General features: G+C 37.8%; 1 protein-coding gene across 1 annotated transcript in view; it reads right to left on the bottom strand.

Annotated features, from left to right (window-relative positions):
• The window catches only part of adamts3 (ADAM metallopeptidase with thrombospondin type 1 motif, 3), a 152,613-nt gene that overhangs the window by 29,258 nt on the left and 109,302 nt on the right, over positions 1 to 14,053 (bottom strand). The window contains exons 13-16 of the mRNA XM_067571746.1: positions 13,306 to 13,481; positions 11,863 to 11,996; positions 10,663 to 10,786; positions 4,344 to 4,424 (exon numbers count right to left, since the gene is read on the bottom strand). Coding sequence (XP_067427847.1) covers positions 4,344 to 4,424; positions 10,663 to 10,786; positions 11,863 to 11,996; positions 13,306 to 13,481 — 515 coding nt within the window. The remainder of the gene's footprint in view (positions 1 to 4,343; positions 4,425 to 10,662; positions 10,787 to 11,862; positions 11,997 to 13,305; positions 13,482 to 14,053) is intronic.

Here is a 14,053-nt window from a genome sequence, read left to right as displayed (position 1 = left end):
TGGCTCTGTTGTACTGTAGATCATTTGCTCTGGTGCTCAACTCTAACATAAAAGCCTGCGTTATACTGAATTATATTAAGGAACCAGCATACCCTTTAGGCAGTAAAAAGTCAGTTTTTTATTTGATGTCCCATGGGTTCATTTTAAAAAATGATCACTGACTAATATAGCTCATGTAACAGCTGGGCCGCATTCAGTTCATTGAACACAATCCCAAACCTTCTTTAGACAATTTTTACACTAAAAAATAAACTCTGTAAAATGTTCTAATTGGATTTTACAACTTATTTATTCTTTGACTGTTTGATCCTTATTATTTGCTAATTTTACTTCCTTAAATGAATAGTATAAATGTGCTTACACAGCCTTCTCTATGCTGTAACAAAATTGGCGGTGAAATACATAATATTTTATTTCTAAGATTTGTTTATTTACTGTAAAAATGATTACTATTAACTATGGGGATTTTACCTATTGGTTTGTTTAAAAACATTGAAGGATTTGTTTTTTATGGTTAGATCATTGCTTGGTCCCTTGGGTTGGTCGTTGTTCTTTGTGAGTATTTACACATACATTATGTACAAGCTTGTATCTTTTGTTATGTGAAGAACCCGTTGAAGGTTTCTTGACTGATACGTAGCTATTAATAGGTTTGTGTTGATAATACTGATTTTATTTAAGGCCTAACATTAATCACATGTCAAGATATCAAGTTTAAAAAGTATTATTAACCTTTAGAAACCAGTTAGCAAAACTCCCACAACCTTTCCTTTTTATTAAATGGTATCCACAGCCATAAATTTAGAACTATTTCATATAATAAATTAAGCACTCATCAGCTATGCTGTGATTTATGCACAGTGCCCCATCACTCACCACATTAACTTCCTATAGGAACAGGGAAAGTAGTACATTCTGTTATACAACAGTGCATTATTGTCACACTATATTTTTTTAATGGATTGCATTATTTGTTTACAGTATTATTTTCCATTATCTGGTTCCTGGGAGATTGTTGCCACAAGTTTGGCATTAACAACAAAAGACCAGTTCAGAAAATATCCTAACTGGCCCCCACTGCCCACAAATGTCCACAACTGTTGCTCCAATTCATTAAAGTTATCTTAGTGCTGTACAGTATGTCTGCAGTTAAAAGTTTAGTTGTAAATGTTTAGTACAAAGTCATAGAAATGTTATGAAACAGAATTTCAAATTAAGTGTAAAAAAACCGTGATATACAGTAATAAAACTGTATTTACAACTGAATAATGATTAACACAACTGACTGTTTACTTAAACAGTTGCTTATTATTACTTACAATGCTAACATGTTAGCCTGGAGCACCAGAGAAAAAGAACTGAACAGATGAGTCCCAGAAATCTGCTGTATTTCTATCAAACTTGCCCTCTAACTTAAGTTTTTAGATTCTAATACATTTCTAGTTTTGAAGTCATGATGAATAAATTCTGTCTCAGCGCTGCTACATTATATATCAACTATTGACACAATAACAGTAATGCAGAACTGACAGCTGGAAACTCAGATAACACTGGTCCTTGAAATGTAAACAAGTCAGAATAGTCTTTTATAGTGATCCATCAGCACGTCATTTGACAGATAATGACAGTGGCAAGAAAGATGGATGCTACTAAAAACTACAGCACAGGCATAAATTCAATGCTAAAACTGGCAGCATGAAAAAATGTTGCTTTTACAAAACTACATTGTGTATTTTCAACACCTCTGTTTCTTTGCTAAAGACAGCTTCTGCAAAGGGGAGTTTCTTTTTTTTTTCTCTCTGGGTTGCAGAATTTTAATCAAAATAAACGCGATCACATATTTTAGATGTTTCTCAGTAACTGAAGCTTTGTGATGATGGAGGCTATTTCGGCTGGCAAAGTGCAGTCCTCTCCTGAAGCACACAGAGTCAATATACCACTATAGTAGTCTCTAACACTCACATTGACCTCTCATTGGGCCTTTCAGCTTCATGATAACAGAGGAGAATGCTCCATCTCATGCCAATTCAGAATAATTGGATCAAACCTGGCTCGAGAAAGAGTGTGTTATGAGTGTATTATGTTTATTCTCTTTAGGAATGTTCATCGAATCAATAACATCTTGCTAATGGGGCCATTACGGGATGATAAAGAACTGAAAATGAAACATTTCTGCTGTACATGCACATTTTTTCAGATCCTCCTCTAGCTTTTGCTTTTATGCTGTTGATGGTTTTCTCTGAGAGTAAAAGGGCTTTATTATTAAAGAGCAACAGTCCTAAACACTTGAGACTCTCTAGTAGAACACATTTCTCAATCTTTATATAAGATATACAACATATGTTAATGGTTATTACATTTTGCCATGTTATTATTTCATGTTATCATTACATGGCCAAGGTTCATTGGACTGATTACATAAGATGAACTGCCCACTCTTCTTCACAGTGTATGAACCTGATGTTGGCATTTATTTTGACCAAAACAAGTATTATTTCATAGATAAGTCTGGAGATATTCTATCTATTCCCTTCAGAACAACACATGAGTGTTATCTGATCTCATGTCCCCATCGACAGGACATCATTTGTCAGTGCCTTTCTGACACCACTATGGTTAAGGAGTCATTAACCCATAAGAACCCATGGTGACACAGGTGTCACCAACCCTTTCAGTGTTCTGGAAAATTCCTAATACAGCTTTATCCTTGATTTTTACTCATGAAGTCCCTCAGTGACATCTACTGAACATCCTGGTGCAGTCATGTGACAATGTGTGAATCTGTGTACCTATGAAATCACTTCCAAAATGGCGGTGTGCCTGGTCAGCAAATGTGACAGAACTAGCTAATTTTAAAAATCTTGTTTTTTGTTACAAAAGGTAGGTTTCAACCCATTTAACAATTCTGATGCTTTAATAATAACTAAGTCCTGTATTACATTTAACCTGTTCTGAACATATATACACTGAAGGTAAAATTTCAAAAAAAAAATCAGAAATGTGTTCCTTGTGGTCCATTTGGTCTGTTTTATATTTCCCATAATTTTCCTTTAAGGAGAAATGGGTCCAGGTTCTTATGGGTTAAGTTAAAGCACAAAAAGTGCTTGGGAAGGGAAATATCATGGTTTGGGTTAATTTCCTGGATCAAGGTTAGGGGACCTATGCCGCCACAGTTAAAATTATAACATAATATAAATAATAAGTCATTGTTAAAGTCATTGTTACAGACAGGTGACAAATTAAAGGAAAAGCCGGTACAGGTCTGAATGCTTGACCCCTACAGTAAGGGGATCTGGTGGCTCTGTTATGCTGTGGGGGGCATTTTGCTGGCATGGTTTGCGTCCACTTGTCCCCTTAGAGGGAAGGGTCACTGCTAATCAATACAAAGTTTTTCTGAGTCATCACCTTTACCCTATTGATGAAAAATTTCTATCCTGATGGGAGTGGTCTCTTCCAGGATGACAATGCCCCAATTCACAGGGCATGAGGGGTCACTGAATGGTTAGATGAGTATAAAAATGATGTGAATCTCAACTGGAGATTTTGGACCGACATGTTAGACGGCGCTCTCCACCACTATCATCAAAACACCAGATGAAGGAATATCTTTTTGAAGAACGGTGTTCATCCCTCCAGAAGAGTTCAGAGACTTGTAGAATCAATGACAAGGCACATTGAAGCCGTTCTGGTGGCATTTTATGTTGGTGTTTCCTTTAATTTGTCACCCGTCTGTATTTCCTACTTTGCTCCTGACATACTAGAGTCATAATTCTTACAAGGACTAGAGGTCTTTTGTATGTATTTGATATATATTGTATGATATTATCGGACATTCGCTGAGACGACTGATGCTGTTGTTTTTCTCCTTTGTACATACTGATCATCTGCCCCTCACCTCTGACTCTGTGCCACTACTCAAAAATGATCCAGACAAAACCCTGCAGAGAACATATTTAAATATGAGTATGACGATATTTCATACTGATTTATTCCATGTCCTCTGTTATTCTGGTCATGAATAACGCTGATTCCTTCTCACTGTGCTCGACTGTGACTGTGAATTCAGCCCAGCGCAGTCCAGAAAAATGCAAAACTTAAAAAGAGAGAACCCAGAAACCTCTCTTTTAAAAGATTGATGAATAATGAATGTGCAATACAGTATGAAGATTAATTTTCTAAGCCTAGGAGGTGACAAGGAATAAATTATGCAAAGAGTATAATCTATGATTTTACAGTGCATGTTCCCATTAGTCTTCCAGGGAAACATGCGGAGGATGGTGATTATCTATTTTTAGGCATCCTCTGGTTTTGTACATGTGTTCGTGTTATGGAGTCACACTTACCAAGAATTTGAGGGAAGGCCTCATGTTCTTGGATGATCACATGTCTAGCTCCAGGAGGAATGAGAAACATCTTAAGGTAACCTTTGCCAAGTTTTGTAGCAGCAGCAGCAGCAGAAGGTGGAAGGTGGGTTAGGAAAGATAAGACAGAGACAGAGGTAAGTTAAGCAGATACAGAAATTATCTGTTTGCAGTGGTGGACATCCCGCATGTTTCAGAAGTATTGTTCACTTTGCTCTACAAAGATGTGAAGTTTGAGGGGGGAAAAAAACAACTAAATGTCTACATCAGTTTTCCTCTTCACAGTAGAGACCTGCAGGAAAAAATGAAGTTTTATTGAAACAGCTCATAAAGGTTTTTCATTCACACCTGTTGTGTCATCCGAGAACTCTTTAGAAATATCAATTAATCCTCTAATACTTCTACACAACATATGATGAGGACAGGATAACTGTTAAATGAACTGCATGTCTGCGTTCATATCGATTGCTGTATGTACATACAGGATGTGAATGAAAAGAACCTTCAGCCATGTTTCAATAAGTGATGAGAAACAGTTTTTTTTTTTTTCAGACTATAAGGCAGCAAAGCTTCTGGCAGGAATGTCCACCACTTACAAACCTACTGTGACTCACCAAGTACATTTCTAAAGTCTTCCGTTTCATTTAAAAGCACATTTCGAGCTCCTTTGGGCAAAGAAAAGGCTCCTCTGGTCTTCCCTTTAAAATGAAATGAATCAGTTAGTCAGTTACGAAGTGTTTCCTCTGCAACAACATCACCTACAGTGGAGGCACATTTAATTAGCATAGCAGGTAGCGGAGGAATTCACAACGGATGAGGAGGTTAACTATTTTATCTGGCAGGGTGGCACTTGCCAATCACCAGGACTGAACTGCAGCGGTGTAATTACTCGCCCTTAGATTTGACAGGCAGGACCAACACTCTCCTGACACAAACACAGCGGTGTCACTAAGGTGATTATGAATGCAACTGGCACACTGTTGCCGGGTTCACACAAGTTTACAACAGGTAGCAGCTCACTCTACAGTATATTGAAGATATAAAGTGCAATCCAACTTTTGGAAAAATGACACAAGATACCCTCTCGCTTCTGCAGAGAACATCCTCTGAGGGCAGTCAATTTCAGAACCACCAGCCGCTCGACAGAAATTACGATTTGATAAGAGAATATTTTGTAGACTAAAAAAAAATACAGCATATAAGCTAGTTTTCTAAAAATACCTGTTGCTCGGTGTAAACAGAGCATCAGTGTGCCAGTTTAGGTTAAATCAATCAGCTGATAAATGGCCAACAATATCCCAGATTGCCTCTAAAGGTCTGCAGGTATGTTTATGGGACATTTTTATTTGCACTTTAAAGTTAGTTTGTTAGGCTGTTGAAAGCAACTGCTCCAGAGAAATATACATGAAATGACCATAAACATTAAAAAAATAGAAAGTTTTAGAGACTTGACTGGATAATATACCTGTGACAGTTATGACAGTTGAGACCTAAATAGACAATTAATTAGTAACAAGGAACAGAAATAAACAGCAGTTTATATCACTCATGTATCTACAGGAGGTGTCTACAGCGTTAGGCATCCATCTGCACTACAAGCTGGGCAGAAAATGCTAGAAAAGAGGTCGTGAAGGACTCAGTAACACTGGATACTTGCATATTGTGTTTTCCAACAAAGGGTTTTCTTTTTGGGCTCTCTTGCTTAACTGTTTCCCTGTTAAAAAATGTGAGTTGTTGAGTAAGAGAGTGAGATGTTAAGAAAAAGGAAGATTGATCACAGTTTTTTAAAAGAAAACAAACATCCTGCAACGGTTTGATGAAGCCGAAACGTCAAGGGTCTTTAGAAAGTCCATTTTCATTTTTGCCCGGAGCTCTCTATTAACTTTTCAACATCGTTTCACTTGAATCAAAATTGGATGATAAATTATTCATGGCAGATGAGGCTGGCATCATGAAACCGTTTAAAAGCACTGGTCATTCATTAAGTTACTCTCTTCATGCTGGCAGTTGATGTGAAGACACAATTTTCCAAAAAAGAAATTAACAACTTATTCACACTAATTCAGCTCTGCACAGTGGGTGAGTTTTGTATTGGCAACATTAGTGCACCGAATATTGGTCACTTTAATTGTGTGTGTGTGTGTGTGTGTGTGCGTGTGTGTCCTGTGGCTGCAGAGGCGAGATAACCTGAGGGATGCAGCTTTAATTAAAAAGTCTGTATAAAGGGAAACCATACATTTTTAATGAACTTCTAAATAAATAAATAAAATAAAACAGGTGCGCAATTATTTCTCGGCTAAGTCTTATTAATAAGGGTCTTTAGCCGAACGAACCCTACTGTTCAGAGTGACAGCTCTGGCGGCACCTCCACGTCATTCTGCGCCCTCCCCGTAGGCTCAATTATTAGCTGCGAATGTAAAGATCTACAGGAGGTGAACACCAGTTTCATAAACACATCTACGATCTCATGTAAAGTCAATATGACCTCCCGCTAGGGCTGTACCTGAGTCGGGATTTTACAAGTCAAATCATGAAACATGAAACTGCTTCTTTATTTGTTAATGGCAGTATGACCAGTAGGAATGATTAGAGCAAGAAAAACATGTGTCACTGTTCATTTGGGCTCCTGATTATTGTTTTAGGACAGATTTGAAAAAATTGCGAACCTTTTCTTTGAACTTCACAAATGAAAAACTATCTTTTTTCAAAGACTTCTTAAAGCCTCTGGAAACGTGGCTTGAAATCATAAAAATGCATATATGATATCAAAGTTGAGTGTCCAATTAAGCATCCACAAAAATCTGAATGAAAATAAACATTCATAACTATTAGAAAACTTAGCTCAAAAACAGCTCATTACGCTGCTCAAACCATTTCTCAGGACTGTGTGGGCGTGTCCAGATCACGTTTGATTGACAGCTCACTTTCAGCTCAAGTACCACTTTATTTTCTATTTATTCACCAAAACGTTTTGCTGATATGGAATAAACTACTAAATCTATCAGGTGGTCTAACCTACAAACTAGGTTAGACCACCTAAAACTGTGTTTTTATTTAACTATACCTCCTGGAGTATGGCGCTAATTGTTTTAGCATCTTCCATTCACTTACATGAAACGGTTAGCATTAGCTTTTCTATTCAAAACTTTTGAGCTTATTATCAATTACCCCAGTGGTCTACTAGTTATCTTGACTAATCGGCTAACTAGCAGACTAGAGTAGACCACACATATCTGTTTTTATTGAACTATACCTTCCAGACTACGAAGCTAAGTGTTTTAGCATCTTTCATTCACTTACATAAAACGGTTAGCATTAGCATTGCTATGCTACACTTTTGAGCTACTTATCCACTCCGTGATTAATACAGATTTGGATGGTGTACTCAAGTCTGATAGTTAGCTTAACACAGTAACTTTCATAATATTTATTTACAACACTCAAAATACCATATAAGGCCATCTGTCATCATGTGACCAAAGTACTACCCTGTAATGACAACTGAATCATCTTCATGACAACCGAGCAAACTTTCTCAAACTGCTGACAAAGGCCATGAGACATAGCTAAATCTCTAGTACGTGGACCTTGAGTGGGTGTTTGTTAGACTGCTATTTTCTAGGTTCAGAATAAATCTTCAAGCTCTACTCAAACCCCTGTTTGAATTAGACAGTGTGTAACTGGAACACAACTTTAATCTAAGGCCCTGCAGCAAGAAATGACACATGAAAGCTTCCTCCTTCATTTCCTGAGAAAAAAAAAGCATTCATCCTGACTCCACTTTTGCCACAGAGCGATGTATCACCATCTGGATGCTCATATCCCCATTATGATCATAAACAGGACAAGACTCACCACCCGGAAACTAAGATGGATGTAAATTTACTGCATCATAGCCTGCTTCTTCTTGAAAGTCTACTGGCTGAGACGATTAGGTCTGGCTCACCGCTTTTTATGTACAAATGTGAATTTGCCATTTGTCCTTTTAACATAAATAACAGTCTATTGCTGCTACATTTGCAGCGGTCAGGATGAATGTGTTCATGCTGTTGTTATTATATCTGCTCCCGGCTGTGTTAAGGCACTGCAGAGTGCATACTCCATCACTATTTTCCTCGCTATTTCTCACTTCAGGAAAATACAGGTGGTTATATGTCTTATTTGAGTCCAGCAGCACTCCAGCGAGCATTCTGCTTGGTGGTTTACCTCACAAATCTGAGAGAATTGGAAATGTTTCCCTATGGCTGTTCAACACTTATCCTTTTTATACTAAGAGCAGTCTCTCACTGAATCAAAATTAATACTCTGCATGACGGGGAATGTTTTATTGGCCACTTCAGCTTTGATGATTTTATATCACAGCTACAGCTTTTTTCTTCTTTTTTTCTCCAGGAATCAGTCTTTGTTAGTAGGGTTGGCAGTTTTTACTTTGAGATGTTAAAAGAATTCAAATGAGAGCTAGTAAAAAAAAAGCTAAAAACATGATTAAGAGAGCCAGCGAAAAGCTAAAAATGAACAGAGCCTTTACTAAATTACGGCTGATAATGGGGTTGAATCTGGTCGGCTAATCAAGATCAGTTTTAAACACTAGACACTTTGCTTTTTTAATCAGTGCTTAAATGATTGCATGCTCTCATTAAAGTTATTGAAGAAGAGAAAAACTGCACTCCACATTTAATTTCCTCAAACTACGACCTTTATAAATCATAAGCCTATATTTCATGCAAAGAAGATATTTGCTGCATTTATTGGTCAGGTTGTATCTATAGTGTACACCTCATGCAGAGGAGAGGTCGTACGGTGGAACCTTCCTGTAATAATAAAGGCTCATGATGAAGGAGCTTAGATTTCTGATTGGTTGGCAGGTGGCCATCAAAATTATAAACCAGGACACCTCAATCATACAGTAGTTCAAGGCAACAATTTAATTACTGTCTGAAAGCAACGACACTGATGCTTCATCCTGAATTGCCAGATCACTCACAGTGGTGAAATTAACTCACAGTAACTGTCACTATGTGAGGAATCAATCAGGATAAGGCTCGAATATGCTTTACTTTTTATTTTTCACTGTCATTAAATCCCATTAAATGATAATAAATAAAACCTCCCACTAACAACAGCCTGATATGTCTTATCTCTCTGTGCCAGCAGAGCTCCAACAGTGGGTGACATGTCACTTCATTACATAACCCCAGTTTGTGCCTCTCATGTATCAGCACACACCCGGGTCACAGAGGTAACCTTCGGTTTCTCTAAAAGTTAATTAACCGACGATGTCTGAAAAACCCAGAGGCTCATTTTAACACACAGTTGTTCTGACAGTTTCATTTAATTTAATAAATCAGTCCTCAAAGACTCTCCCAACCATCTGGATGAAAAAATATTCCATCTGCTACATGATATAAAACATTTTTGACCAGTATCCCAAGTTGCGATTGTCGTCTATCTAACTGGCCCAGTGGGCGACTATCTTTGTTTTGATTTGGAAATGGAGGCACAACTTTGAAAACAGGTTAAAAATCTTGGATACTTTTTCATCCAGATGGTTAGAGGAGTCTTCAGGGAGTCTACCTAAGAGCAACTGGAGGTGTTTTCAAACACACAGAGACAGAAAAAGGGGTTGTTCATTACCATGAACATGCACATCCCTGCTGCTGTGAATACTCACTAGAGCATGTGTAATGTGTATTGATCTGCAACTGGAAACAACAAACTTTTGCTAAAAACTACAGGGGCCAGCTGTTTCAGGAAATTCTTTTTCAAAATTATATATTTGTGACCAGTTTTTAATGATCTTCTGTAGAAACAGATGTACTTTGGTGCTACTGACACGGTAGGTAAGTATTTAGAGAAAGGCACGCAAAGTGTTGTTTTTTGTTCTTTTCACAGGATTTGTTGACAATAACAAAAATGTAGAGTAATGCCAGCCTTATCTTATGACCATAAATGAATGGGTTATCAGTTATAGAGAGATGTAAATATGATAATGTACTCCAAGGTGTCCAAAATAGAAAATAATGGACGGGTGATGCCACGCTGCATTGCATCACATCTTTGCTTCCATCTTCTCTAATATCCTCTTCAACTGGCCTCACTGAATCATTAAAGAAATGATAAATAAATGGAAAACGACAGTATGGTATGTACAGTATGTCTATGGCTCAGGTGTGTCATGAATTACAAACATTCAGTTATCAGCATGATACCAAACCTCATACGTTAACAAACAAGAAAAATAAATCAGGGAATGAATGTGAAAGGTAAGACAGTCGTGTTAGTAATTTCCATGCTGCCTTACCAGCTTTCTTTGGTGTTCGGGTGAAGGTTCCTTTAACAGTGCGGCAGTGGGAGTTGTCCCCACCACAAACGCCACATTTGTCCTCCACTTTGTTGGAGCCGATTTCTCTGTCGCAGCCAACTTTCTGAAGACCAAGAAAATAATTACAGAGAAGAGCTGATACTCTCTTTTTGCCAGGAGGAACTGTGAAATTCACTACATAACTTGACAAGATGCTGACGTGAGGCATTATTAGGTACTGGATTATCAGTGCTGACTGGGCAAAAGCTGGTGTTAGCAGACTGCCTCTGGAGTTAGAGGACAAGCTCACATATGAGGTGTCACATTTGGACAGAAGGACCAGAGGAGTCATTTTATGACCTCTGCCAGGAAGGGTTATGTGTCTGGTTTAATTTGTTTGTTACATAGCAGGACATCTCAAAAAGATTTGTCATCAGATTTGGTGGAAGTTTTGACCATGACCAAGGTGCATATCCAGATCCAATAGCACCAGTATGTGGCTGTTCTGGTGTTAGATTATAAGGTATTTATAAGGTACTTATATTTTGGTACATAACGTGTGTGTTGTGTGACGTAGAGCAACATTTTTTGGATTCATTCGTCCAAATCAAATTGATTTGATTCAAACTTTTTTCCTACAAAATGCATCTAATCTTCATCAAATCTTATATTTAAGATATTTGAATAATCTCCTTAACTAATTTCCTCTTAATGCTATCCAAATTCTTATAGGGTGAAGGGTGTAAGGATAGAGGATGTTGTATTGCTGTACAGATTGTAAAGCCACCTGAGGCAAATTTGTGAATTGCGATACTAGGCTATACAATAAAATTTAGATGTAAACAGGGCTGCGACAGAAATGACATTTACCTGCTTAAGTTGCAGTGGTTTGATTTACTTTAATTAATTTCTGCTATCTGGGGAAAATCTCAGGACAAACTGGAAATGATGAATCAAATCAGCAGGAAAATCATACAACTTTCTTCTAAAAAGCAGTGAGCGAGCATTCAATGTTAAGCCAGTATGTGACAAGTTGAACCTACAGTAATGATGATGCAGTTTACTAACATCCCACAGTGTAATTTTAATGAATTCCTTCAAAGCTTTCAAGATTCAAACAGCCTGCAGCCACTAATGTGCATGTTTACCTGATGTGATTTTTAATATGTCAGGAATCATGTAGTTTAAACACGTCCTTACCACACACTCTCCACGCACGCAGATATCGTAGGCATTCTTATAGGAGCAACGTGTCCCGTCATGCACCAGCTGCTTCATGTACGCCACGTCTCCTGTCTCCTTTGACTGGCAGTACAAATGGCATCTCTTGTTGGCTACAAGACAACAGATTATTAGATGAAATATTTAGGTAAGAAATCCAACATGGAATGACAGGAACACTATGAAAGATTGTTTTTATTTCATATTTCATCATTTCAAACACAGCAACACCCATCATGCAGCTGATCCTTTTTAAAAGTTAAACTAAATGTGTGGAAATATTGGAGAATTTCAATCTTTTTTATGTGTACTGACGTGCGATTATAAAGTCTCATCCCGTAATGTTTTTTTTTATTTTCTCTCTTAAGATGGTGAGAACCTTCAGACACCTGGGAGTCCACATCACCAAGAATCTGACATGGTATATACATACAGACATCTCTGTGAGAAAGGCAAGGCTATGGCTTTATCACCTAAGACAGTTAAGGAAGTCCAGAGTCTCTCTGGAGCTCCTATAGACTTTTCACTCTGGAGCTGTGGAAAGCATCCTGACAGTGGGCATCTCCGACTGGTCTGGGAATTGCTCTGCTCAGAACCATAAAGCTCTATATAGTAAGGATCATCACTCCCCACTCAGCGGGACTTCTACACCAGAGGGTGCAGAACCAGAACTAGTAGGATTAAGAAGGAGCTTCATCACTCCCCCCCAAAAAAACTATTCCAGCTTCTATTCTCAGTCCATCACTGAGAGACTCAGAAAAAGCTTCTTCCTGCAGACCATCAGTATGATGAACACTGTCCAGAGCATCCTGAGTCTGTATGAGTTATTATATATTCTGCCTATAAAATGCATTATTTAACATTTAAATACATACATCAGATTCACAAAACCAATTGTTTGCACCTGCATGGAAATCCTTATAAAACATGATGATTACAGAAAATTTCAGTGTGCCACAAATAGAAGCATATTTTGCACCATAGGCCAAATCACGTACTATTATTTTTTGTATTACACTGAAATAAAACTGTTTGTAAATTATAGTAAAAATGCAAGAAAAGAGAGTATTGCAAATAATAAAATACTGATGAATCCCATAAGAGTAAATTAATTTGTGTGTACACGCCAATCTAAAGAGGAAATATTAAGCTCCACAATAAAAGTTTAGTCAGTTGGTACTGTAATGGTGACTTTGATAGGCCACAGAGAAAGAATAGGAAAGGTCAAAAGGAAAATTAAAAAAACAACAAAAAACTATAAACAAGACAAAAACACACTTTAAAATGTGTCTTTTTCACACACAAAAAAGTATAATCCTGATCCCCTACCCCCTTCAAGTTCAATTGTTTCTTTTTGGCATAAAAAAAACATAGCAGACACATGCTGGAACAAAACAATCTGTTGACATTTTTCTGGCTTACCATCAGGATGCTCATAGGGCAGCCAGTGGTGTTTGGCATTTTGAAACTCAAAGTGAGAGTTGCGGAGCTGGCACTGCTGGGCTCGGAAATCCTCGAAGTGCTTGGGGCAGTCATCAGTGTTGCACAGCTGATACTCGTAGTTTACTCCTGGGCAGTCCTGGCCGCCGTTGGAGGGCCTAAGGGAAGGAAACGGATGAACAGCAGAGGAGCTGATCAAACAGTGAGCCTTTCTTTGAAACCAAGAACGAGAAAACAAATCCTGCTCTAAAAGGGATGCTAAAACACTAAGCAGCTTATATGAAAGATTAGGGTTATTTTTAACAATGCACCTGCAGTTTGGGCGAATATGACTCAGCCTCTTTGGAGCTACGGCGTGAGAGTCGTCTCATGTTGCTTAAAAAAACTCGCCATATCAAGGTGCTGATTGTCAAACCTCTCACGGTTGACCAATGGTTCTAATTCACATCCGACTTATATTAATATTACCTCACCTTTTGTGGTGATTAATTTGCTTCAGAGCCTTTTTCCATGAGGTGTTAATGCATTGCATGTATTTATGTGCAATTACTGCTTGACCTTTGTACACTTTTCCTCCCATACTGTTGAAATATTTTCTAGATGACAAATGAAAGACCATTAAGAGCAGCATTAAGACAATTGTTTAAAAGGTTCTGCTAGCTCCCTCCCTCACAGCATATTTAAAAAAAAAACACAACAGAGGAATGGTGTGCCTGTGTTTACTGCCTCA

Source organism: Thunnus thynnus, chromosome 2 (assembly GCF_963924715.1).
Source record: "Thunnus thynnus chromosome 2, fThuThy2.1, whole genome shotgun sequence".
Taxonomy (NCBI): domain Eukaryota; kingdom Metazoa; phylum Chordata; class Actinopteri; order Scombriformes; family Scombridae; genus Thunnus; species Thunnus thynnus.
This window is presented reverse-complemented; position numbering and strand designations above follow the sequence as displayed.